This window comes from Ostrinia nubilalis, chromosome 19 (assembly GCF_963855985.1).
Source record: "Ostrinia nubilalis chromosome 19, ilOstNubi1.1, whole genome shotgun sequence".
Lineage (NCBI taxonomy): Eukaryota > Metazoa > Arthropoda > Insecta > Lepidoptera > Crambidae > Ostrinia > Ostrinia nubilalis.
In genome coordinates this window covers 4,244,272-4,270,212 of record NC_087106.1, presented here as the reverse complement: position 1 = coordinate 4,270,212, position 25,941 = coordinate 4,244,272, and the positions used below count along the sequence as shown (strand labels likewise).

The 25,941-nt window shown below is 40.3% G+C and overlaps 2 protein-coding genes across 2 annotated transcripts; both read right to left on the bottom strand.

The window, feature by feature from the left end:
• Positions 1-526: 526 nt before the first annotated feature.
• On the bottom strand, positions 527-6,384 carry LOC135081263 (cathepsin O-like). The gene is made up of 6 exons (XM_063976002.1): positions 5,923-6,384; positions 5,459-5,703; positions 4,330-4,462; positions 2,812-3,017; positions 2,278-2,394; positions 527-1,063 (listed from the first exon to the last, which is right to left on the bottom strand). The coding sequence occupies exons 1-6, from the start codon at positions 6,130-6,132 to the stop codon at positions 871-873; spliced, it is 1,104 nt and encodes a 367-aa protein (XP_063832072.1). The 5' UTR covers positions 6,133-6,384; the 3' UTR covers positions 527-870.
• Positions 6,385-9,605: 3,221 nt separating this feature from the next.
• Positions 9,606-22,393, bottom strand: LOC135081105 (cathepsin O-like). The gene is made up of 6 exons (XM_063975845.1): positions 22,064-22,393; positions 21,700-21,980; positions 14,171-14,303; positions 13,175-13,368; positions 10,582-10,701; positions 9,606-9,849 (listed from the first exon to the last, which is right to left on the bottom strand). Exons 1-6 carry the CDS (start codon positions 22,253-22,255, stop codon positions 9,663-9,665), a joined length of 1,107 nt encoding a protein of 368 aa, XP_063831915.1. The 5' UTR covers positions 22,256-22,393; the 3' UTR covers positions 9,606-9,662.
• Between the last annotated feature and the right edge of the window lie 3,548 nt (positions 22,394-25,941).

Below are 25,941 nucleotides of genomic sequence, written 5' to 3'. Positions count from 1 at the left end.
TTTATTCTAACAGCTTGTGTTGACAAAGTTGTAGGTATTATTGGTATTATCGTTCCTGCACGCGCGCACTTTTTTGACACAATTTTTACAGCTTGTCTAGTTACCTACTACCTAGTTACTTTATCATCCTGTATATTTAGACTGCAAGACAATTTGCTGTTTTACAATTGAAAACTAATAGACATAGAAAGTTAATTATACGATCACCTTTTCCAAGAGTGCCTAAGGCGTGTTCTAGCGGTGCCTACTATTGTAGGTGGTAGGTATTATTATGGTAATAAGTCAGTAGAGAGACTTACATATCAATCTAGAAAATTCTCATGTTGACAAATTGAATTTATATTTTGGTTTTAAACTTAAGTTCATGGGTCTAGGGACTATTCAATATTTTTATAACAAAAACTTCTTTCTACAATTAAAACAGTAGATAGGTACGTTCTCTTTAGTGTCCACGCTACTCTACTCTGGTTCCATCGGTTTTCAAAGGTTTCAAATAACAAATGCTTAATTAAACATAATAATAATAATCTTTATTAATAGTATAGTAACGACTACGACGCGGTATCAAAACTTAGTAACGACTAGGTATGCTACGACGCGGCATCGTATCGTATCACGCACGATGCGACGTATCATGGGAATCTGCATCTACGACGAGTGAGCGACACGACATCGCATTTGGTCATGTAATCTCGAAAAATGAACCGCACTAGACGTGTTTTCCTCGTGCTGATATTTATTATTATATATTTATTTAATTAACGACAGTAATTTTAAGTAGTCGATGTCGTGTCGCTTTGTCGTCGTAGATTCCCACGATACGATCTCGCATCGTGAAATGATGTGTGCCTTTATCGCCTATTTAATTAATTATTTACGTGCTACGTCAAAGTAGGCTACGTTCTTGGTCACTCCGCAAATATCGCGGTGTACGGCCAGCCTGAGGTAACCATCTTCGCCGTAGTCATCACCCCAGGAGTTACGGGCGATGTAGTACGGAACCTCTGCTGTCAGGTCGTACCCGACGAGTTGGACCGTGTGGTGAAGGTAGCGCCACTCGCCCCTGAAATTGATCACCATCATCATTTCTGTACCCCTAGTGAAAACGAATCTAAATAGAAAATTGTGATTTTTGGGAAATCGCATTTGACGTTAAAAAAATTCTGCTTCGTGGCTATTGGAGATAGCTTGTTGGTTTTTTAAATGAAAGATACCTAATCTTAGAAGGAAACAATTAGGTAGTGTGCGAGTGGGGCCGTGTGGTGAAGATACCACCGCCACTCGCCCCTGGAATTGATCATCATCATCATTTCTGTACCCCTAGTGAAAAGGGATCTAAATAGAAAATTGTGATTTTTGGGAAATCGCATTTGACGTTAAAAAATCCTGCTTCGTGGCTATTGGAGATAGCTTGTTGGTTTTTTAAATGAAAGATACCTAGTCTTAGAAGGAAACAATTAGGTAGTGTGCGAGTGGGGCCGTGTGGTGAAGATACCACCGCCACTCGCCCCTGGAATTGATCATCATCATCATTTCTGTACCCCCAGTGAAAAGGGATCTAAGTCGAAAATGGTGATTTTTGGGAAATCGCATTTGAAGTAAAAAAAAATCCTGCTTCGTGGCTATTGGAGATAGCTTGTTGGTTTTTTAAATGAAAGATAATGTTAGAAAGGCAGTGTGCCAGTGTTGGCCCGTGTGGTGAAGATAGCGGCACACGCCCCTGGAATTGATCATCATCATCATTTCAGCCACAGGATGTCTTCTGCTGAATATAGGGCTCCCAATGATTTCCATATCGCGCGGTTGGTAGCGGCCTGCATCCAGCGACCTCATAAAGGTAGCAGGAGAGCGCTCGATGCAAGCTGCTACCAACCGGAGCGTTTGTCAAATGTCGTCCATTGCTGGACAAAGCAAAGTCAATGTCTGGAAGCCGGTAACATTGATTTTTCGATTTTCCAGTTTAAAGGCGTCGCATATTTATCAACCCGGAAAGAGATCAAAACCGTATGAACTCGAGGAAGGCAGTCTTTGTATGAAGCTCCATACTGTAACGCACATTTATCCGCACTGTAATGTAAACGCCTCGCAGTGCGCAATAGGCGAATACAAATCACGAAAGGCGATAGCGGAGTTGATCCCTTTCCGAGTTGATAAGTCTGCTATGAACTTTATTCTGTAACCTATTATTTGATACGGTTTGATAGGTGTTCGTGAGGTGTTATTTGGACGGGTGTTCTAAGTGGACTACGGCCGCCAGGTGTAATTAAGTGGACTCACGGGCACTCTCTTTGTATGACGCCACCGGTGTAGAACTGCCAATTATACGCGTTGACCGTCACGGCTATCGGTCCGTTGGCCGATATCTCCCTTAGCATCGCTTCTTCATCCATGTCACTGAAACACACAACTTATTAAAATTACGAATATCATTTTTGCGTTATGAAATATCATTGGATTTGGCCGTACCCGCGACTTCGTGCGCGTAAAAATCGTTTTAATATTTTTCTTTGCTACTAAGATCGTCGTAGTATGGCGCAAATAGCTCGATCGGGTTGAAGATGGGCGAAACTTATTAAAAGAAATACATCATCATCATCATCATTTTAGCCATAGGACGTCGACATGAAAACACGTGTAAATTAAATTATTTAGTGCGATGGCCAAGTCAATAATTTATGTAAAACGTTAAAGATTTCCTGGCCTGGACTTGGTATTACATGGATCTCACAACTTTTTACCGTAGAACAACTGAGTTGCGAGACTTGGTTTTTTTGACAAGTACCTATTGTTTTTGGTGGGATAAAATCTTACCAGGCATTAACGAAGTTCGTTAACGTCATCCCAGTCACGTGTTTTTCGTCGGATATCTTGCACTTCTGGTCGACCAACATTAGAGGGTAGTCGTCCTCAGACACAATGGGAAACGGGACGCTGTATAAACCACAGAGGAATCTAAGAGCGCCATGAAAGTCACCGCCCCCGCATCCATAGTTAAAAACGGAACAGTCAATCAACTCCTGTAGAATAGAAAGATATAAGCATACCCAAATATACAGCACAGCAGGGTACACACTTACAAGCCGGTCGAGCTAACTGCGCATCTCGCTGGAATGCGACTCTCTCTTCCATTTACCCGCATGTCACGACCGCCAGGTGCGCAGTTAGCCGAAATGGTTGTATTGTATTTCCAAATGATATTAAAATCCTACATCCAAAGCTGTACCCAACTATGACTATCTGACCCAGGAGGAAAACATACGGTAACGTAATGGTCCAGGATGTTGGGCTACCCGATTAGGTACAAAACAATAGTGTGTGCAAGGAATGTGTGTGATGAATGTGTGCTAAGAAATTGTAGGTATAGCTCTTAGCATCTAAAAACGTCTTTATCACTCATCTTCCTAGCATACCTTTGGTGGAAACCCACACCGTTGCACGGCTTCGCTACACGTCCTCCCTCCACTCATTTTCCTAGCAAATATGATGGAAACGCGGTAAGAACAAAAGCACACGTTGCGGCGGCGGTGCGACATCGGAACGGTGTTGCTACGTTGCCGCGTCGTCTTAGGGTGAAAATGAGAAAGTAACTCTGTCTGTCTGTCTCGCTTTCACGCCTAAACCACTGAAACGATTTTGATGAAATTTGGCAGGGAGATAGTTTGAGTCCCGGGAATGGTCATAGTATAGTTTTTATCCCGGTTTTTGAAACAGGGATGCGCGCGATAAGATAAGTTTTTCTGTGACAGACAAAATTCCACGCGGGCGAAACCGCGGGCGGAAAGCTAGTAAAAAATATATAGAAAATGTCGCTCGCAGCGTCGAGACTGCGACGTTTTCCATATATTTTTATGACGCGACGCAGCGCAACGGACTAATGGGGCTACTACACCCTTATGTTGCGTTTACACTGCGCGGAAATTAGCCAAGTCAAGTTAAAAAAACAGTAGGGTGGGGATGAATTATATGAATTAATTTCATCCCCACTCCTCTGTTTTTTTGACTTGACTCGGCTAATTTCCGCATAGTGTAAAAGCAGCATTACATAGAATAGCATCTGTGGCGGGCACATGAGCGGTGCGGCGCCGCGACTCGCGATGTGGCGAAATCTTTGCAGTGCGGCGCCGCAACGCATCGTGTTCTTTGGCTCTAAAGCCTGGTCCGTGAGCACGTAGAATTTTGTCCAATGACCCCAAGCTACCCATCCTTATCGCTCGCGCGTGTGTATGTTGCTGTCGCGCTCGCACACTCACTGCGGGCGCCCGTCGCAGTCGCGACAGCAATTTGGACAAAATTCTACGTGCTCACGGACCAGGCTTTATCTCTTCTTACCTGTGAGCTAAGTCGGTCTAGCGACTTATATTTAATAGCGCCCCTTGACTCCATGACGCCCACCAAGCTCATGGCCCAGCATGAATTGCACAGTTTCTGGTTCAGAATTCTTGACACAACCCCTCTTTTGCGCCTGTCAAAGGTTTTTTAGTAAACATTTTTTAGGACTACATATTATGTATCTTCTAAATATATAAAAGGAGAAACTGACTGACTGACATATCAACGCACAGCCTAAACGGCTAAAGTTTAGCCGCTAAACGTAGGCACTTGAAATTTGGAAGGGACGTAGCTTAGGTATCGTAGAGGTGCACTAAGAAAGGAATTCCCGAAATTCCCACGGAAACGGGAATTAGCGGGACAATCCTTTTGTATGAAAAATCTAAACCGCCTAAGTTAGACGCTTGAAATTTGGCATGCAGGTACCTTAGTAAACTTAAAGCTTAGTTACAACAGGATATTGCAAAATTCCCACGGGAACGGGAGTTAGCGAGAAAAAACATTTTTATGAAAAAATCTAAACCGCGTAAGATAGATGAAGGGGGTAAAACGGGATCCACGCGTAGGTACGAAGCCGCGGGCGGCCGCTAGTTACTGAATATTGATTGACAAAGTTTAACTCCACTCTACTTCTTCAAAGGCTAAGCGGCCGCATGACACCGTGGTCTCGATTCGCAGGTACCTACTTGAAGGGGCCTTCAAAATCAAGACCCAATAGAATACTATTGTTACCGCGGTCTCGTGTTTGATGGGTATGGCTTCTCTTTCAGCAGTTTAGGGTTTATTATTAAGCTAAAACTTGCTGCGCTGCACATACTATTATTCGACACACGCGTGCATGTGCAAGCGCAAATTCTGCCGTAGGCCCTTAAAGGAAGAAGCCCACTTATGAACTCGGAAAGGGATCAACACCGTATCGCCTTTCGCGAGCTGTCAACCGTGAGGCGAGGCGTTTACGGTGCAGATAAGTGCGCATTGCAATATGGAGTTTAATACAAAGAATAACCGCCTCGAGTTGATACGGTTACGATCCGTTTCCGGGTTGATAAGTGTGCTACGTCCTTTAATCGTGAAAAAGTAAGACATGCAGTTAATATCGCATTTAGGCACGTTTGTTGATTAACCTTACCAATCAACCTTTGGTTTGGGATTTTCTTTGTGCATTGTCCCATTTCTTCTACGGAATCCAGAATACCAGGTATTAAACTTAGGGGGGCAATGGGAATACTTCAACGGCTGGCATTCATGTAGATGTACAGTCGGACTCAACATCTTTCGGCCAAAATCTTGCCGGGACATGTCCGAGAACTTGTTCAGGCCGAAAACTTTGCTTCCGTGGGCTGCGTTAAGCCGGGATATTTCTTTAAGTGAATCCTGTGAAGGAAAACCCACTTATAGGTACAGTCCGTACAGTCAGCGTCAAATAGTTCGTGTCACCCAGTAGCCAGAAAGTTGACAACACAACCTAAAACGTGTTGCGTACTTTTTAGCTAAGTACTTGGGTGTACCGAACTATTTGACGCTGACTATACTAATTTAAAAATGTGCTGTTTCATGTGCATAATAAACTTTAAATACATAAATAAAACTTACCTTAAAATTCTGGAATCGTGTTTTATACTCTTCTCCCCAATAGTTCTTATTATATTGTTTTAAATAATCGTCATACTGTCGACGTAATAGATTTTCCGATTCCTCTCCGCCAAATTGGCGGGTAAAAAACGTATCCACAGTTTTCCATGTTAAAAAACCACCGCTTACTATCAGTAGGCATATTGAAAACAAAAACATACAGGTAGACATTTTAAATGAAAACTTAATAATTTTAAATCGACACCTAACAAGTATGGTTATACGTGCTGCACGTGTCCAGCTTAACTAAAATATATCCAGTATTTTTCCTGTAGAACACTTTATCGCGGTTATAAAACACATTCGGTTAAGGATAGTTAAAATGTGTTGATTAAATATATCAGTAGGAAAGTTAATTTATTTATATCATGGTTCCACTTAAAATTGAGTATTTGAGGCAAATATGAACGCTTGGGTTGATATCAATTGTTATGTCTCAGCGCGCCCGAATAAAAATAAATAAAACAAAATAAATTCTACACATATAACTTAAAAAAAAAATTTAATTACGAATGGTTTTTTGTAGAATACGCTAGGTACGGGTACGCAAGCAATTTGTTTGGATTAATGCGACAGAAACGGTAAATACCTATGTAAAATTCAGTTTGAAATTGGATTCCTTAGAGTAATTAATCTTAAAGACTAACAAATAATGATAAAATTGAAACCAGAGAAATAAAAAAGTTTTTAGTTTATTTTAGAAACATACAAAACTAATATTATTTAACAAATAACAACATGATCCAGATTCCTGGGTTTTTCTTAATTATTATGTCTTCATTTTTTATATTTTAATTTTGATTTAGGTCTATAACCTATCAAACCCTATTAAGGATGTAGCACACTTATCAACCTGGAAAGGGATCATAACTGTATCAACTCGAGGCGGTCAGTATTATTTGTATGAAACACCTTAATGCAGCGCACCTTAACGTAGTAAACGCTTCGCCTCGCGGTTGACAGCGCGCAAATAGCGATGGTGTTGATCCCTTTCCGAGTTGATAAGTCTGCTATGACCTTTACTTCGATTATTTTAAAAGCACATTTGTGGCAAAGTTCTTTTCTTAAATTACACGATTTACAATCGATGGTTTACTCATGTATTGAAAAAAATGATCACACAAAATATTGAAAAATTTAAATAAAAATAACTAAGGCCCTTAATACACTCAGGTAACTTATTTGTTACAATTATGGGTTTTTTTCAACCCGATGGTTTATTTAAATATGACAAAGTGAAATAAGGCACACTATTATGAATATACGAGTATTTAGTAAGTTAAGGCAAGATTTAGATAAATGCATTAAAAAACCTAAATCAATCTAATACGCATAAAAAATTGACAGATAACTTTTGTATTAAATAGTTCTATTCTTCAGTTAAAAGTTACTTATGTGACGATTGCAAAATGACCTTTAGCACTTAAAATACCAGCGAATCGAGACACAATTAGAAATCAATTGTTACGCGGTCTAATGCGACCATTTAGCCTAGGCGCAGACCGCAGACAACCGACTATTGTCGGCCGATAGTTGGGTCGAGCTGTTAATCAATATGGACTATGGATATGTATGATAGTGCGCACATTACATCGCCCGATTCTTCATACAAATTAAAATTGGGCCCAACTATCGGACGACTAAAAGTCTGTACGAAGAGTCCTAGGGTTCGAGTTATTCGAATTCGTCATAACCATTAGTTGCCAAAGTTTAAATTTTAACAAGTCTAGCAAAATAGTAGCGGAGGGTCAACAAAACTAAACTATACCTTACAACCTAAACATTTTAAGATTCAATTTTCCTTAGCAAATAAATAGATGGCAGAAGTTATTAGCCACTTGTTGATCAACAAGTTTTTTTGTGAGAACTTTTAAAAAAATATTACAAAGAAAATTAAAAAAAATATAATATGGAAGTTGTCTCTTATTTTAAGTTGTTACTTTTTTTTTCAACTACCCAATTATTGTTACAAATAAACTATAAATGCATTTAACTGTACTTTCCGGTTATTATTTTAGCTGATTAGGTAGTAGGTACTTACATTAATGAGCATTCTTAACAATAAGGCACATTTTATAACTATTCTAGATACTTTTATACAAGAACAAAACATTATAAAATTAAAAATATTGTTGGACTATCCAAAATGTGTAAATCAATTTGTTTAAACTAGGGGCAAGAACAAAGTGATATTATTTTTATAAATATGGATGCATTTTTAAGTATTTTAATAATTAGTCTATTTCTACAAAAGAGAGAGATAGTTAAAAGTGCTATAAAACGTATATTCAAAAACCCTACACTTGAAAATATACCCTGTTTATGATACATGACACTCATATATTGACGGTTTCCTTATTGTGTTCACCAGTACCAGTTGGCGCCACTGGCGAGTTAGTATCTGTCACTTGCTTGTGGCAAAGATAGTGGCGCCAATTGGTGAGCGCTGAAACGGTAAAACTATCGTATTTGCACCCACCAGTAGACCTAGGTTGCGCGCCACGATAAACTTTTATCAGGGCATACATTTTGACAACTAAAATCAGCGATAAGTTTATAACGGCGTCCGGCCTTAGATGCGCGCCACGATAAACGTTTATCGATTTTATGTGATAAGCTAATACATTTTGTCGTCTAAAATAATCGATAAGATTTTCATCTATAAGAATTTATCACGGCGCGTATCCTGGCCCGGCGTCGACCTTAGATGCACGCCACGATAAACTTATATCAATTTTATGTGTTATGTGATAAGCACATACATTTTGTCGTCTAAAATAATAGATAAGATATTATCACTGTACGCATCCTAAGCCCGGTAGGTTGGTGGCTTGGCGCCATTGTCGAGTAAGGTCCAGTGGCCTCAACTCGTGAATTCAACCCTCATACATACATTCTGCACTAAGGCACTTATTAATTGTACTTATTGTTAACAACTTTATGACACTCATAAAACTTATTGCTTTTACAAAAACATTTAAATTCGAGACGAGAGATATAAATTGTTTTTCAATATGCTATTATAGCCAATAACAACATTATTATAAACAGTCAGCTGCATCGTGAAGTTATAAACTACACACACAAAAAACGTGGAATAAATAAGGCTATTATACCATAAAGTTATTTTTCTTCGGAATAGAGCAACAAGGCAACAACCACGAGCTGTCAAACGAAACTCACGTAAAATCTAAAAATATCTCTCGGAGTCTCGTTTTGACTGTTTTATAAAGTACTAGCTGACCCGGCGAACTTTGTTCCGCCTTAATGGCAATAAATAAGCAGACTTTTTTTTTTAATTTCGAACGGGATAAAAAGTATCCTATGTCCTTCTCCTGGCTCTAAACTACCTCCCTGACAATTTTCAGCTAAATCGGTTCAGCCGTTCTTGAGTTATAAGTGGAGTAACTAACACGACTTTCTTTTATATATATAGACTAGCTGACCCGGCGAACTTTGTTCCGCCTTAATGGCAATAAATAAGCAGACTTTTTTTTTTAATTTCGAACGGGATAAAAAGTATCCTATGTCCTTCTCCTGGCTCTAAACTACCTCCCTGACAATTTTCAGCTAAATCGGTTCAGCCGTTCTTGAGTTATAAGTGGAGTAACTAACACGACTTTCTTTTATATATATAGATATCAATTGATTGGTGGTGTTACCCTATATCGACTATTTTGTATTTTTTTGACTAGCAACACTCAAACAACGTTGACTGTGGCAACCTCATTCGCGAGCCCGCAGATATTGCTGCCGATGGCCAAGTGTAGATACCCGCCTAATCCAAAGTCTGAGCCCCAGGAGTTCTTGGCGATGTAGTAAGGGATATCCGCTGATAAGTCGTAACCGACCAATTGTACTGCATGGTTCAGGTCTGCTGGGTCTCCACTGAAAAGAACAGAATAAAGTATTGTATTAGATTAGTCTTTTTTCTGAGTGTATATCATAGTTGCGACAAACAAAGGTGCTACAAGCGTAGTGGCGACAGTACGTTATGCCGACAATGAATGGCGCGACTGCACATCAGCTCGACGAACGATAGCGCGACATTACTTAGGCTCGACAAACGATTGCACGACAGAACCTCTGATCATACACTCATGTATGTGTATGTATATCATACACTCCTTACTGGAGTGTGATACGAATTTGATACTTGTGATGGATGAAATTAATTTCATATGATTTTTCACCTGCTATTCATGAAATGTTCCATGCCTAAGCCCGGTCCGTGAGCACATAGAATTTTATCCAATGACCCCTAGCTACCCATCCTTATCGCTCGCGCGTTATTATATTGCTGTCGCGACTGGCACCCACAGTGAGTGTGCGAGCGCGATAGCAACATAATTACGCGCGAGCGATAAGGATGGGTAGCTAGGGGTCATTGGACAAAATTCTACGTGCTCACGGACCAGACTATGCATTATGTAAGTATGCATGCTTCCGCTAAGTGTTATCGGTACACGCTAATTATCCATGAGGGCGCACGCACACTACAATAATGTCGCGACTGACGCTCGGATCAAACTCCCCGCAACCCGCGCTGCCCTCGACCAAAAATTGGTGGGACGCATCTTCGTGGATGGCATTATCTAAACACTGTTGAAGATACATTACCTGCAGTGGTACTGTATGACGCCATCCAGGTAGTTTTGCCAGGACAATGCGTTCACAGCCACCGCCACCGGCCCATGGGTCGCCAGCGCCTCTAAGATCTTCTGCTCGGCTCCCACGAAACTGTGGACAAGACAACGCTCGTTTCAGTCAAATGACGTCCACTGCTGGACAAAGGTCCCTCAAGGATTTTCAACTCGATCGGTCCTGCGCTGTCCGCATCCAGGACAAGGCATACCATCACTTATTAGAAGTTTCCCATTTAAGATGCTAAAATTATCTCAAACTAATTTAAAGACTTAAAAAATGGACTGCCTTATGTGAGAACCCACGACTTACTGGCTTCCAAGCGTATTATGCTGTGCCTAAACCAATGAGCACTTAGGTTTCTTTTTGTGACAAAAATAAAACTTGAAAGAGGTGCAAATGTATGCTATGAAAATCACTTCTCATGTTAGCGATATGAGAACTCTTTATTGTGTCTTATGCTTTTGTACAGTCAAGAATTGTGTTTTCATAGAGGGACGCACGCGTGACAAAGACTTTTTTACAAGCTTTATATTGACTTCACTTGTTAGTATGTGTGGGACAAATCTTGCAACTCCTCACAAATGAACGTAGACACCCTCACTCTGGTGGCGTTTTTCTTCGCCTTGCAGACTCCGTTTATGAGCATAAGCGGGTACTCTGTATCTCGCGCCACTGGTGTCTTGGTCAGAGTCAGCCAGTCCAACAGAAGTGTCACAGAGCATTCTTCTTGGCCTTGCAGACTCCGTTCAGGAGCATGAGAGGGTACTCCGAGTCCCTCACGACCGGCGTCTTGGTCAGAGTCAGCCAGTCCAACAGAAGTTACCTCTAGTCTAGCGCATAACTGGGCCAGTCAGAGGGTGTTTTTGTGACGACAAACGTCAGCGAAACCAGAGTAAATACAAATGAGTAGGTTATCTTCATAGAAACGCACCGAGCGCGGTTTGTTTAGCGTGGATTAGCGGGGAGTTGCGCGGAATTTTGTCAGTGTGTGCGTGCGCGCCGCATACGTATTGGCGCGCTCACATACAAACCGCGCTCGGTGCGTTTCCATGAAGATAACCTACTCATTTGTATTTACTGTGGAGAAACTTCAGATGTGCTTCAGACTTGTATGCTCTGTCACGTGCCGCTCTTATACCTTAGGCACTGAGACAGTTTAACGCTAGACCAGTAATGTATACTCTTAAAAGAACTTACTCGTCACAAGTGAACGTAGACACCCTCACTCCGGTAGCGTTCTTCTTGGCCTTGCAGACTCCATTCATGAGCATAAGAGGGTACTCCGAGTCTCGCACGACCGGCGTCTTGGTCAGAGTGTTTCAGCTCGGAATGACAACTTCTCAAAATGACAACCGGGGCGCAAAATGTTCACTTCTCGAAATGACAACTTCTTAAAATGTCAACTTCGCTAAAAGACAACTTCTCATAATGTCTATTTCTCACAATGACAAATTCGCATTTGGTCTACTTCGCATAATGTCAACTACTTGTTGATATTTTATTTTCATTCTAGAGTTCTAGTTCTTCTAGAGTTGTCATTATGTGAAGTTGACCAAATGCGAATTTGTCATTGTGAGAAATAGACATTACGAGAAGTTGTCTTTTAGCGAAGTTGACATTTTAAGAAGTTGTCATTTCGAGAAGTGGACATTTTGCGCCCCGGTTGTCATTTTGAGAAGTTGTCATTCCGAGCTGATACGGGTCAGAGTCAGCCAGTCCAGCAGGAGAAATTGTCACTCGTCTAGCGCATAACTGGGTCAGTCAGATGGTGTTTTTGTGACGACAAAACCTCAAACGTGCTTTAGACTGCTCTGTCACGTCATAATATCACCCCTCCCGCCTAAAGTATAGGTCTAAAGTAGGTACGGCCAACGAGAAGCGATACCAAATGTAAACAAACCCAATGTCATGGGTGAACCAGTCTGACTTTGACATATTTTGGCGGGAGAACGAGACATTACGACAAATACACAAGATGGGAAGAGACAGAATATATTGTCAACTCGACAGTCGTATCGACCTTTTGTATCGCTGCCGTACTTTAGCTAGCGCATAACTGAGTCAGAAAGAACTTACTCGTCACAAGTGAACGTAGACACCCTCACTCCAGTAGCGTTCTTCTTGGCCTTGCAGACTCCATTCATGAGCATAAGAGGGTACTCCGAGTCCCTCACGACCGGCGTCTTGGTCAGAGTCAGCCAGTCCAACAGGAGAAATTGTCACTAGTCTACCGCATAACTGGGTCAGTCAGAGGGTGTTTTTGTGACGACAAACGTCAGCGAAACTTCAAACGTGCTTTAGACTGCTCTGTCACGTAATAATATCACCCCTCTCGCGCCTAAAGTATGGGTCTAAAGTACGGCCAACGAGAAGCGATACCAAATGTAAACAAACCCAATGTCATGGGTGAACCAGTCTGACGTTGACATAGTTTGGCGGGAGAACGAGACATTACGACAAATACACAAGATGGGAAGAGAATATATTGTCAACTCGACAGTCGTATCGACCTTTTGTATCGCTGCCGTACTTTAGCTAGCGCATAACTGAGACAGAAAGAACTTACTCATCACAAGTGAACGTAGACACCCGCACTCCAGTAGCGTTCTTCTTGGCCTTGCAGACTCCATTCATGAGCATAAGCGGGTACTCTGAGTCCCTCACGACCGGCGTCTTGGTCAGAGTCAGCCAGTCCAACAGGAGGCAGATGTCGCCTCCCGCGCAACCTGCGTTGCCTAGCGAGGCGCAGTCGATCACTTCCTGGAAACGGGATTTATAAAAGATACTTATAATTCATAAACTTTTTACAAGTAGGCTTTTAAATTCGCTGGAATTCGCTGCCTGCTGCTGTATTTCCTGAACACTATAATCCGGGCGTTTTCAAGGCGAGAGTGAATAGGCACTTACAGGGCAGATATGTACCATCCTAGACTGCATCTCACTTAACACCAGGTGCGATTGCGGTCAAATACCTGCCTTGTCTAGCATAAAAAAAGCGCTTTTACACACCCAGTGTAAATCCTTGGGGGAGGCCCAGCAGTGGACGTCTTTCGGCTGAAACGAACGAACGAACGAACACACCCAGTGACTTTAACCCTACCATACCACTACGCTTTGGGACAATAAATGGGCAGTGCTGAGCATGAACCTTAAGAATCACTTAGGAGGATATTAAAACGGTTTCATGACAAAAACATAAAACACAATTTACAATAGGTTTAACAATGTATTACAGCTATTATTTTACGGTACAGAGCATATCGTTGGATTGTAAAAATCTGTGATTTCAATGATAGATTTTGTTAAGATTAAACTTAAAAAAGTAACTTCTTAGCTAATTTCATTGTCTTATGTTAATTATTATACCTTTATGCATAACGCAAAGCTCCGATTTTAACAAAGTAACTACCAAATAACTACAATACACTCATGCAGGTGTACACTGGTGTTTTTGTTACCTAAAATTATAAAAGTTGTATAAAATCTTAACCCATTTACTGTGTACAACACAGACACGTATCAGGCGGTGCAGTCTTTCGATTTTATATTTACCAATATTTACCTGGACACTCAAAGGCTGCAGCTTCCCAGTGGTGATGGCAGCCATGGATTCCATAGTGCCAATGGTGCTGAAGGCCCAACACGCGCCGCAGAGTCCCTGGTTCCTTATAGGACCGATCACGCCTTTTGTCCGCCTGAAAATATTCAATTGATTTGTCACACTAGCAATTTATTTGTCCAGCGATTTCTCAACGAGACGACATCATAGAAAAGGGAAATTAATTATATTTTCTAATCCTTTATGTTGTGGAAATCCTTGGGGGAGGCCTTTGTCCAGCAGTGGACGTCTTTCGGCTGAAACGAACGAACGAATGATTTCTAAAATGGCTCCTTCGTTTTCGGCAGCTAAAATTTCTCTCTCTTTTACAAGACAGTAACGAACCAGAAGGACATAGGCCGATGGAGCTACTCCACTTGCATCGGTCTCCGTAAGTTATCTAGGAAACCCTAATGAGCAGTGGCGGATTTACAGTTTTGCCGCCCGTATGCTATGGTGGGGTTGAATCTTTATTTAACTTTTATGTTCTGAAATCGAGTAAGCGTCATCTGAAATCTGCCGCCCGTAGGCCGCGGCCTATACGGCCTATTGACAGATCCAGGACTTCTGATGAGAAGACAGCACTGTCACCTAGCTAGAAGACGTGCCGCTATCTATGTAGTGGACAATACACTTTCGTCACTCATCATAGCTTATAGCGATTACGAAATTGAATCTATCATACATTTTCTAGAGGCCCTCAATCATTATTATGACTTAAATTACTTAAATTATGCTTTGCGTAAGTGAATGTAGGCGAAATAACGATCGCAAACTAATTTACATTAGAGATCTATAAACATAGTGTATTAGGTATTCATGAGTTAACTAGATGCAATAAATAGTTTTTTAACTATAAATAAAATCATTTAATTTACGACTGGAACCTGTTAGAACATTAGCTGGACATTTTCATTTACATAAATAGGTCACCCTGAGGTATATGACCGTTTATTAACAAACTTAAGAGCTTTTAAACCATCCAAGTAATTCCTACTTTCTTTCTATGTATTTTATAAACCTTTCCGCCCGCGGCTCACAGAAAAACTATCGCGCGCGTCCCTGTTTCAAAAACCGGGATAAAAACTATCCTATGTCCTTTCCCTAGACTCAAACTATCTCTATGCCAAATTTCATCAAAATCGCTTCAGTGGTTTGGGTGTGAAAGCAAGACAGACGGAGTTACTTTCGCATTTATAATATTTATATGTAGATGTAAATCGAAGCATATACCTACATATAATAATATGCTGAAATGCAATGTGAGAGTAAAAATGTGACTAAAAGATATTGATAGCATACAAATATGTTAAAAATTACCACCATCATACAAGATGACTCCAAGAAACAACTCTATAAACTTCCCAAAACTTGTTTGAGAACCAGTTATTGGTTTAATCACCTTGATTTGATAATGAATACACACTGACAAAATTTTAAGTGCCTTCTGTCTGTCTATTAATAGATTAAGTTTTTACAAAATTCTTGCTCTTATTTTAATCGACTTATTTATCTCTGTAATTTTTTCTGTAGGTAAATAAATTATAATAATTCAAATTTGACAATTTATAAGTTAAAAGTCGTTTTTATTTTATAGGAGAGAAAAAAAACAGCTAATAATAATGCCATTTTTTTTAAACTTAAAAAAATTGTGCCCACAACCTTTAGTTTTTCCTCAATAAATAGTTCAAAATTAATTGAAGAATCTTTTCTTTAGTGAAACTTGTCTTACTGACTACGACTGTATTGTGTCTTTCATTTAAAATTACATGATATTATGCAATGGTTAATATCTTAGAACAGTTTAATGGCAGAACTCATCAAATAAATGAATAACAATAAAATTATACTATTAATCAATGAGTTGCAGTGCCGTAACTAGGGCGGTGCCAGCGGTGCCCAGGCACAGGGCGCAGACCCTGGAGGGGCGCAGAAATGACCAGACCAGTATCTAGTTTTGTTTCATGCATGGTAGTTAGTAGGTACATTTTGTTTTATTGCGAATATGGTGTAGACGCGCCCTCTGTACTATCTATATCTATATGGCATTTTTCAAGCGATCTTGAAACAACAACACTTGTAAAGGTGGTTTTATATTTGTCTGATGTGTCGTGACGTGACGCGTCAGAACGGTATCGGTTTCATACATTTAGTACTAGCTGGTGCCCGCGACTTCGTCTGCGCAGGATTAGTATTTCGAACAATATGTTTATAAATTGTAGCCTATGTGTTATTCTGATGTATAAGCTATACTATTGTAAAGTTTCATTAAAATCCATTCAGTAGTTTTTGCGTGAAAGAGTAACAAACATCCATCCATCATCCATACAAACTTTCGCGTTTATAATATTAGTAGGATGGTAACGTTCAAACTAGTGCGTAACGTGTTGTGTTGTGATGGCTTATGTATGGAACCGATACAGTTCTGACGCGTCACGTCACGACACACCAGACAAATATAAATCCACCTTGTCTTGCTCGCAATATTATAGCCTGACCAGGAACATAAAAACCCTGGCATAGAGGCGCGTCAATTGCATTTGATAGTGCAACACTGAGTACAGTCGTACCTGTGTTAAATTAATAGGCTAACTTTATGTATCATGATTCTGGATTACGGGCTAATTTGATATTTTCATAAATTAACGAAAAATATTATTATAGGTAACCTGGTTTAAATAAATTAAATGAAACCATCAATCGAGTTAGTAGGATTTATTTTATTATTCGTCAATAATCAAATTCAGAACTTGAATATTCAACTGCAATGTGTGCTCATGAACGCTTCAAACTCGGTACTTCTTTCCCAATTCCATAAAATTCAACACTTGGAAAGTGACAAAAAACTTTAAAATAGGTAGTTGAAACAAACCACAGCTAATTTTCATAGTGGACTGTACTATACGATAAACATGTCAGTCAATTTGACAACCTTTGTCGGAAACATTATTCAATGAAAATATTGTCCGAACCCTTAGTATTTCTCTTCGAAAAATACTTTAACACATTGTGAACCACTTTTCTTTCACGACTATAAAAATATTTTAGCAATTTAATTCACAAAATCAATTGCGCACATTTAAAATAAAGTTTGTTTACACTTTGACAGCAATAGACTGACATGCAAGGTGACATGTCAATGAAGTTTTCAGTTACTGTTGCCATTAAAAGAAATTAGTACCATTAGTTTTCCGCAACATGGCGAGGGTTTTTATGTTCCTGGTCAGGCTATACATACACAAACAAAAGTACCTATACCGTAACTATGAGACAATTTCTGTCTATATTCATTTGGAGGGCGCCACTTCTAACTTAGAAGTTCTAAGCAAATCTGTCAATCTAGCTGAGGAGATGTAGGTACATATAGTTCACGTTACGCTGTCATTGCTGTCAGCCACATTCATTGGTCCTCCCTTTATCTTTGATTTTATTCATTAACTACGTGCGGCGTTACTGACGCACTAGCGTGCGAGAGATAGATAGAAAATTCATCGTTCGACAAGAGTGAAAAGGATGACTTACAAAACTAAACGATTCACAAACGTTCCATTCTGCCGCGCCGTCCCACCCAATGTTCGGGAATTCCCTGATACATCGAGAATCACGCATTCAGATAGCCGCAGTGTTGGCAGAAGGTTACTTTTGTAACCTTTTAGGTTACTTTTGAACTGCATTGGTTACTTTTAGGTTACACGGTTACACTAATGAAAAGGTTACTTTTAGGTGATTTTTCAGAAATTGTAGAATTAACTTTTACAGGTTCTTCAGTAAAAAATATTAATAGTGACAATTTAAAAATTATGTCATAAACTGCATTTAAACATGAATTTGATTTATTATTTGTTATAAAAAATTAATTTTAGCCGATGTTTTTCGATAGTGAAACGCAAATCCATGAAACGTTTTTATATGACCGGTCACTCTTCGGTCTTCATGGAATGGTCAAAATTTCGAATTTAGGTAAATGATTGATGATCAATTGTATTCATTTTCCATCCATGAACAATCTTACACCCCCCCCCCCCCCGTAGAAGGTTACTTTTTATTCAAAAAGGTTACATTTTTTTATATTTCTCGCACCGGGCGCATAAAAGGCTAGTTACGGCACTGATGAGTTGTTATTAATTCAAATACTTTTCTGAGCAATTACTTGTATGATATTTTTACGCCTGTATTTACGAACATTACTATGAGATCTCACAATTCGCATGGACGCACAGGGTGACACAGAAACCAATCACAGACCTCTATGCAACGCTGAGTATTCGATTGTCTGCTTCACTCAAGCAATCATCGTTTGTATACGGGTATTATTCCTTTCCTTAGTTTCTTTCTTTATTTTAAAGCCTGATCAAGGTATGTATGTTAAATAAGGCAAGAAGAGAATAGGTACTGTATGTATCAATCTTTATGAAATTTAATATAGTCTGGTTTAAGATTACATTTGAATATCGTGTTCAAAGTAATGTAATATGTTATCTTGCGAGCAAATAATAACACAAATATTGGAAAGGACTTTATCTTGTCCCGTCCAAGGGCATGATTCATTTGACTTATTTTTATTACAGTGCATTGAAATGTGTGGTCAATAGCACTTTTTTATTGTAAATTCAGATCTTTTACAAGACAATCATAGCTGGGCATTAACTCGTTAATCCGTTAATCGTTAATTAACGAAGTTAACATTTCTATTAACGGATTAACTTTTAAGTTAACTTTAAAAAATGTTAACGGACTCGTTAACTTCCGTTAAATTATCCTAAGTCCGTTAATCCAGTACCTACTATTTACCAAAAAGATACAGCAGTCACGCTGAAAAACACTAGAAAAACGCGTTCTGACAAGTACTTCCAGAACCCAAAACAACAGTTTTTGTAACCAGAACGAAACGATATAAAAATGTTATTTTTTATTCATTTACAAGCTTTATATTTCACTTTTTAGTATCTGTGGGACAAATCTTGCAACTGAATTTAAGACCAGTTCTCAACCGATTGAGCTAAAATTTGGTATAGTTACTTATGTAAGTACGATGAAAATGCAATGTTATAGTACCATTAAGCTGGTCTGATGATGGAGTCAGGAGGTGGCCATAGGAACTCCTAAATGAAACGGCGGCATCGCATCGAATTTGGGTTCGTTGGATTTGTCTTTTCGAGCACTTTAGTACTAGATGAAGTCCAGGTAGGGTTGCCAGGTGTCCGGCTTTCGCCATGTTTGGCTTTTTACGGTCTTGTCCGGTCAAATATTGCCTTGTCCGGCTTTTGTTAGGCCTTTTATTTGGCTGCCGCGCCAGGTGAAAGTCGAGCCATAGAATAATATGGAGCGCACGCATCAGGATGGTTGGGCAACCGATGATGATAGTACTCACTCGTGATCTTTGCACCCCCCTCCCCCCCTCACATGTCCAGCTTTTAGGGTGAAATGTCCGGCCAAATGAAGCACAAAGTCCGGCTTTTGTGTCTTTGGACCTGGCAGCCCTATCCAGAGTACTGATGATGAAGTCAGGGGTGGCCATAGGAATTCCTAAACAAAACGGTGGAAACCTATCGACTTTGGATTTGTCTTTTCGAGCACTTTGGTGCTAAACTGTATTGTAATTAAACCAAGGCTCTGAGATTGAGATACTATAGACTAAGAGCTGGTGAACGCCAGACCTACGTCATTTTTTTAAAACTGAAAGTTTGTCAGCGTATGCTCCCAATATAGGTTAGAATGTTGGTGGATTATGAAGTTTGGGTCATCGTTGCTTTGGCAGCTATCCTAAAAAAACTGTCTGGAAAGGAGTTGGAACTGTCAAAACTGTGTAGCTGATGTCGAAACAACTTCTAATCATTGCCCAAATATCTGTACTTATAATAAATCTATAGAGGTCAATTCTATACATGAAATATATTTTAAAAATAACTATCAGGGGGTGATTAGTGATCGATACTGATGCCAAAAATGCAATCAGTAAAATGTTTGTCTGTCTGTCTGTATGTTCCTTATAGAAACAAAAACTACTAGACGGATTTTAACGAAACTTGGTACAATTATTCTTCATATTCCTGGGCAGGTTATTGTATACTTAGGAATTCCCACGGGAACGGGAATTAGCGGGAAAATCCTTTTGTATGAAAAATCTAAACCACTTAAGTTAGACGCTTGAAATTTGGCATGCAGTTACCTTAGTAAACTTAAAGCTTAGTTACAACAGGATATTGCAAAATTCCCACGAGAACGGGAGGTAGCGGGAAAAAACATTTGTATGAAAAAATCTAAACCGCGTAAGGAGATGAAGGGGGTAAAACGGGATCCATGCGTACGAAGTCGCGGGCGGCCGCTAGTTATACATAAAAATCAGATTTTATGGTATAACGTAAGTAGAATTATAGAAATTTTCTATAAGTATATTATACAGAAAAAGCCACCGTAAAAGTTAGGCTTACGTTATACCATAAAAGCTGATTTTTATATAAAATATTAGGGCAATAATTAGAAGTAGTTTCCTCATCAGCCAGACAGTTTTGACAGTTGCAACTCCTTGCCAGACAGTTTTTTCAGGATAGCTGCTAAAGCCACGATGACCCAAACTATTCATGATTCACCAACATTCTATCCTTTAGTGGGAGCATACGCTGACAAACTTTCAGCTTTTATAAAATGACGTAGGTCTGGCGTTCACTAGCTCTTAGTCTACTACTAAAAAGTGTAAAATAAAATTATAATAATAAAATACTTTTTTTTAAAACAAGCTTTTATTCTGAAATGCAGTTGTTACTAAAACGAAAAAAATAATTGTAACTCTAACTATGCAAGGTTCAAATAATTTCGTAAGCTTGTAACGCAAACATAAAAGAGGAATAAATTCAGTGCGCGATACAAGCTTTCGAAATTATTTGAACCTTGTACAATTACTTTTTTGTTTTATTATCATGTGTTAACGGATTAACGATTAACGTTAACTTGCGTTAAATCTTGCTAAATGTAACGTTTTAACGTTTAACGAAGTTAATTTTTTTATTAACGGTTTAACGATTAACGAAGTTAACTATTTGATTAACGGTGCCCAGCTATGAAGACAATAGAGTACAAAGTATGTACCTATACATTACAGAGTTTACAATGGTACACTGTGGTCAATAAATAATGTTCTCGAAACTTTAAATATATCAGGAACACTTTTAAAAGTAATATTAGCTCATTAAAGTAAAGACAAATATATAGAAAATTTCACCCACCTGATGATAAAATAATTTTTCAATTACTTATTTATTACACTAGGATGTAAGTGGCTAACTGCAGACAAAAATTTACGGAAGAGAAAATAATAAATTATAATTTATCCTATTATAGTTGTAAATATCTAAAACTCAAGCTCACATTCTTACATTTATGTAAGACGTAATAGACTTTAGTCTATAAGATTTTTTTACATTTCTGACTTGTAGAAAACAAACTTTTATGACAATTAAGTACTTTTTATCATTAAGAAAATTATAATCACTTACCAATCAACCTGCATGGGCAATATAGCTCTCCTTTTCCTAATAATAACATCTATGTTGTCATAATCATGCCTATTGTCTGTTCTGTACTTGTCCCTTTTATTGCTGGTGCCCCAGCCCTTGCCATACATAGCTGGCGCCTTCGTCAGTTTTTCATCTGACAAATGCAGGTCTTTGTACTCCGCAGCAGACATATCTGATAGTTTAGTTGGTCCATAACGCGCTCGAAGGTGATCCGGCCCTCTCGTCTCAGAGTTCAAACGATCAATCTCACTCATTGAAACCTAACAATAAAAAAACGCTTATTCAATAAAATAAATTAGATAAACTGCCGTAATAAAGTAATAAACACACTTCTGATACTCGCCATGAAATGCTCGAATCTCAACGCGTACTCGTCCGGATTGTTTTTATAACTTTTGTTGAACTTCTCAATGTAATCATCGAACATTGGCTTCATTTGCTCTTTAGTCCGCTTCGCGTTGTAATTAAGAGGGATCGCGAGAAATAGCAAAGAAAACAAAGCTATCCCAAGCACTAAGTTCCACCATTTCGACATTTTAACGCAATCGAACCACCAAAATGATTATAAAACACGCGTCCGATAAACTAGTTTTGACTTCTAACACTAAACTAAATTAAACTTAGCGGCTCTTCTAACAAGATATATTTCGTCATCAAATCAAACTCAACAAAAGTAAACCCACAGTAGATAAATATCTACTGTGGTAAACCAGCAGCAGCAAAACAACTTTTTTGACATTGACAGTTTCAAGCCCAGCTGACTTTGACATCTGTCATGCAGACTTTTTACTTTTTAAAAGACTGGAAGCAACAAGGAAATAATAATTATTTTTATGAATGAAATAACCAAATGTTGTTGTTTTTATAAGTTACTTGGTGCCCTTGGTGGTGTTCAGTCCTCATACTTATACTCTACTCCTCATAAGCTAGCAGTCTGGCACACGGTAATTTCTTTCTTATTATTGCTCTGTGCTTTTACTAACATTTCTTGCCAAAGCAAGGATCTAGGATCACCCCCTACGAAACTGATTTTCTACATTCCCCTAATGCCTTAGCACTAACATTTTACAACCTGGTTTCTTCTTACAAATAAAAAACGTAATTAGTATTTATTACAAATTTATTATTCCCACATAGTCAACTTACACTAACACCTTAAAAACGCTATCCTAAAATTAATATTCATGCTTGATTTGATTGAACATGACGTACTCCCAGCGGTTTTCGTTAGTGGATCCGTATGATTTGGTCTTGCGCCGGAAGATGTCGTTGTACTTCTGTAAGACCTGCTGAACCGATGCGTGGGTGACGGAAGGAATCATGGACCTGGAATCATAGTTCATGGATTAGGCACTTGTCCCACCAAATATGCTGAAGCTACTGGTCGTGGAGTGGACTATTTTATCGCTTAAGAAAAGCACAAAGATGTACAGTACATAATATTTGTGCATCATTTACTTCTCATGTTTATAAAACAGAGACACAAATTTATCGCTGACTGTTGACACTTCAATAGTGTCTCTCTATTCCCACTAGTTTGTAGTAGCAACAAGAGCTATCAAAGATATTATGGCGATCTATTCTACCAGCCGATTTTTGCACTCGCTCCACTCGATAAGCGAGTGGCTTAGGGCCCTCGCCCACGGCGACTTATTGGAGCGATGCAGTCGCGCTGCTGTAGCGCGTTAGTAGCGCGTTGGCATCACTTCTGTAGTGCGTTGCAAATGCGACTAACGCGCGTTAGTAGCGAATCTGTCACGCGTTTCGTAAAAAGTCGCCGTGGGCGAGGACCCTTATAGCCAAACTATTACCTACACAATACACTAGCTTGTATCAAGCTTCTCATTCATCGGCCATAGGAATACTCACCTAACGTAAGACACCAGGTAGTCCTGCGTGGCCCCCAAGGGATGCACCAGAAGGAAGGCAGTGAGCATGCTGACGAGCTTCGCGTGTAGATGGGACACGTGGTCGCCTCCCCTCATCATGGCATTAAGACTAACGGAACTACACAAGCTCCTCACCAACTCCTCTCTTACCTAACATAAGACACCAGTCCTGCGTGGCCCCCAAAGGATGCACCAGCGGAGCTTTGAAGCTTCTCGCTAGCTCGTCTCTAGCTCTTATAGCCATTATGACCATCGGAACCAAGCGAGTTTCTGGTTAGCTCGTCTCTAGCTCTCATGGCCATTATGACTGTGGGAACTACACAAGCTTCTCGCTAGCTCACCTTAAGTTCTCATGGCCATTCCTTTAGTTCTCATGGCCATGGGAACTACACAAGCTTCACCCTAGCTCGTCTAAATTTTAACTTACCTAACATAAGACACCAGTTCCGTTAGAACTACACAAGCTCCTCACCAACTCGTCTCTTACCTAACATAAGACACCAGGTAGTCCTGCGTGGCCCCCAACGGGTGCACCAGAAGGAAGGCAGTGAGCATGATGACGAGCTTCGCGTGCAGATGGGACACGTGGTCGCCTCCCCTCATCATGGCATTAAGACTAACGGAACTACACAAGCTCCTCACCAACTCGTCTCTTACCTAACATAAGACACCAGGTAGTCCTGCGTGGCCCCCAAAGGATGCACCAGATGGAAGGCAGTGAGCATGCTGACGAGCTTCGCGTGCAGATGGGACACGTGGTCGCCTCCCCTCATCATGGCATTAAGACTAACGGAACTATAAAGCTTCTCGCTAGCTCGTCTCTAGCTCTCATGGCCATTATGACTATCGGAACTAAGCTAATTTCTCGTTAGCTCGTCACTAGCTCTCATGGCCATTAAGATAGGAACTACACAAGCTTCTCGCTAGCTCGTCTCTAGCTCTCATGGCCATTATGGCTATCGGAACTAAGAGTTTCTCGTTAGCTCGTCACTAGCTCTCATGGCCATTAAGATAGGAACTACACAAGCTTCTCGCTAGCTCGTCTGTAGCTCTCATGGCCATTATGGCTATCGGAACTAAGAGTTTCTCGTTAGCTCGTCACTAGCTCTCATGGCCATTAAGATCGGAACTACACAAGCTTCTCGCTAGCTCGCCTTAAGTTCTAATGGCCATTAAGACTATGGGAACTACACAAGCTTTTCCTTAACTCGTCTAAATTTTAACTCACCTAACATAAGACACCAGGTAGTCCTGCGTGGCCCCCAAGGGATGCACCAGAAGGAAGGCAGTGAGCATGCTGACGAGCTTCGCGTGTAGATGGGACACGTGGTCGCCTCCCCTCATCATGGCATTAAGACTAACGGAACTACACAAGCTCCTCACCAACTCGTCTCTTACCTAACATAAGACACCAAGTAGTCCTGCGTGGCCCCCAACGGATGCACCAGAAGGAAGGCAGTGAGCATGCTGACGAGCTTCGCATGCAGATGGGACACGTGGTCGCCTCCCCTCATCATGGCTAATACGAGTATGACTATCGGAACTATAAAGCTTCTCGCTAGTTAGTCTCTAGCTTTCATGGCCATTATGACTATCGGAACTAAGCGAGTTTCTCGTTAGCTCGTCACTAGCTCTCATGGCCATTAAGGTCGGAACTAAACAAGTTTCTCGCTAGCTCGCCTTTAGTTCTCATGGCCATTCCTTTAGTTCACGTGGCCATGAAGACTATGGGAACTACACAAGCTTTTCCTTAACTCGTCTAAATTTTAACTCACCTAACATAAGACACCAGGTAGTCCTGCGTGGCCCCCAAGGGATGCACCAGAAGGAAGGCAGTGAGCATGCTGACGAGCTTCGCGTGTAGATGGGACACGTGGTCGCCTCCTCTCATCATCATGGCATTAAGACTAACGGAACTACACAAGCTCCTCACCAACTCGTCTCTTACCTAACATAAGACACCAAGTAGTCCTGCGTGGCCCCCAAGGGATGCACCAGAAGGAAGGCAGTGAGCATGCTGACGAGCTTCGCGTGCAGATGGGACACGTGGTCGCCTCCCCTCATCATGGCATTAAGACTAACGGAACTACACAAGCTCCTCTCTTACCTAACATAAGACACCAAGTAGTCCTGCGTGGCCCCCAAGGGATGCACCAGAAGGAAGGCAGTGAGCATGCTGACGAGCTTCGCGTGTAGGTGGGACACGTGGTCGCCTCCTCTCATCATCATGGCATTAAGACTAACGGAACTACACAAGCTCCTCACCAACTCGTCTCTTACCTAACATAAGACACCAAGTAGTCCTGCGTGGCCCCCAAGGGATGCACCAGAA

Bases quoted from the DNA above. Each gene is read 5' to 3' on its own strand.
- LOC135081105 (XM_063975845.1), bottom strand. From the start codon at position 22,255: ATGTCGAAATGGTGGAACTTAGTGCTTGGGATAGCTTTGTTTTCTTTG. The intron at 13,369-14,170 runs GTAAATATTGGT...TCCCGTTTCCAG, and splicing joins TGCAGCCTTTGAGTGTCCAG to GAAGTGATCGACTGCGCCTC. The intron at 9,850-10,581 runs GTAATGTATCTT...TGTTCTTTTCAG, and splicing joins GTCATACAGTACCACTGCAG to TGGAGACCCAGCAGACCTGA.
- LOC135081263 (XM_063976002.1), bottom strand. From the start codon at position 6,132: ATGTCTACCTGTATGTTTTTGTTTTCAATATGCCTACTGATAGTAAGC. The intron at 5,704-5,922 runs GTAAGTTTTATT...TTTCCTTCACAG, and splicing joins CACGATTCCAGAATTTTAAG to GATTCACTTAAAGAAATATC. The intron at 4,463-5,458 runs GTAAGGTTAATC...AACCTTTGACAG, and splicing joins CCCAAACCAAAGGTTGATTG to GCGCAAAAGAGGGGTTGTGT.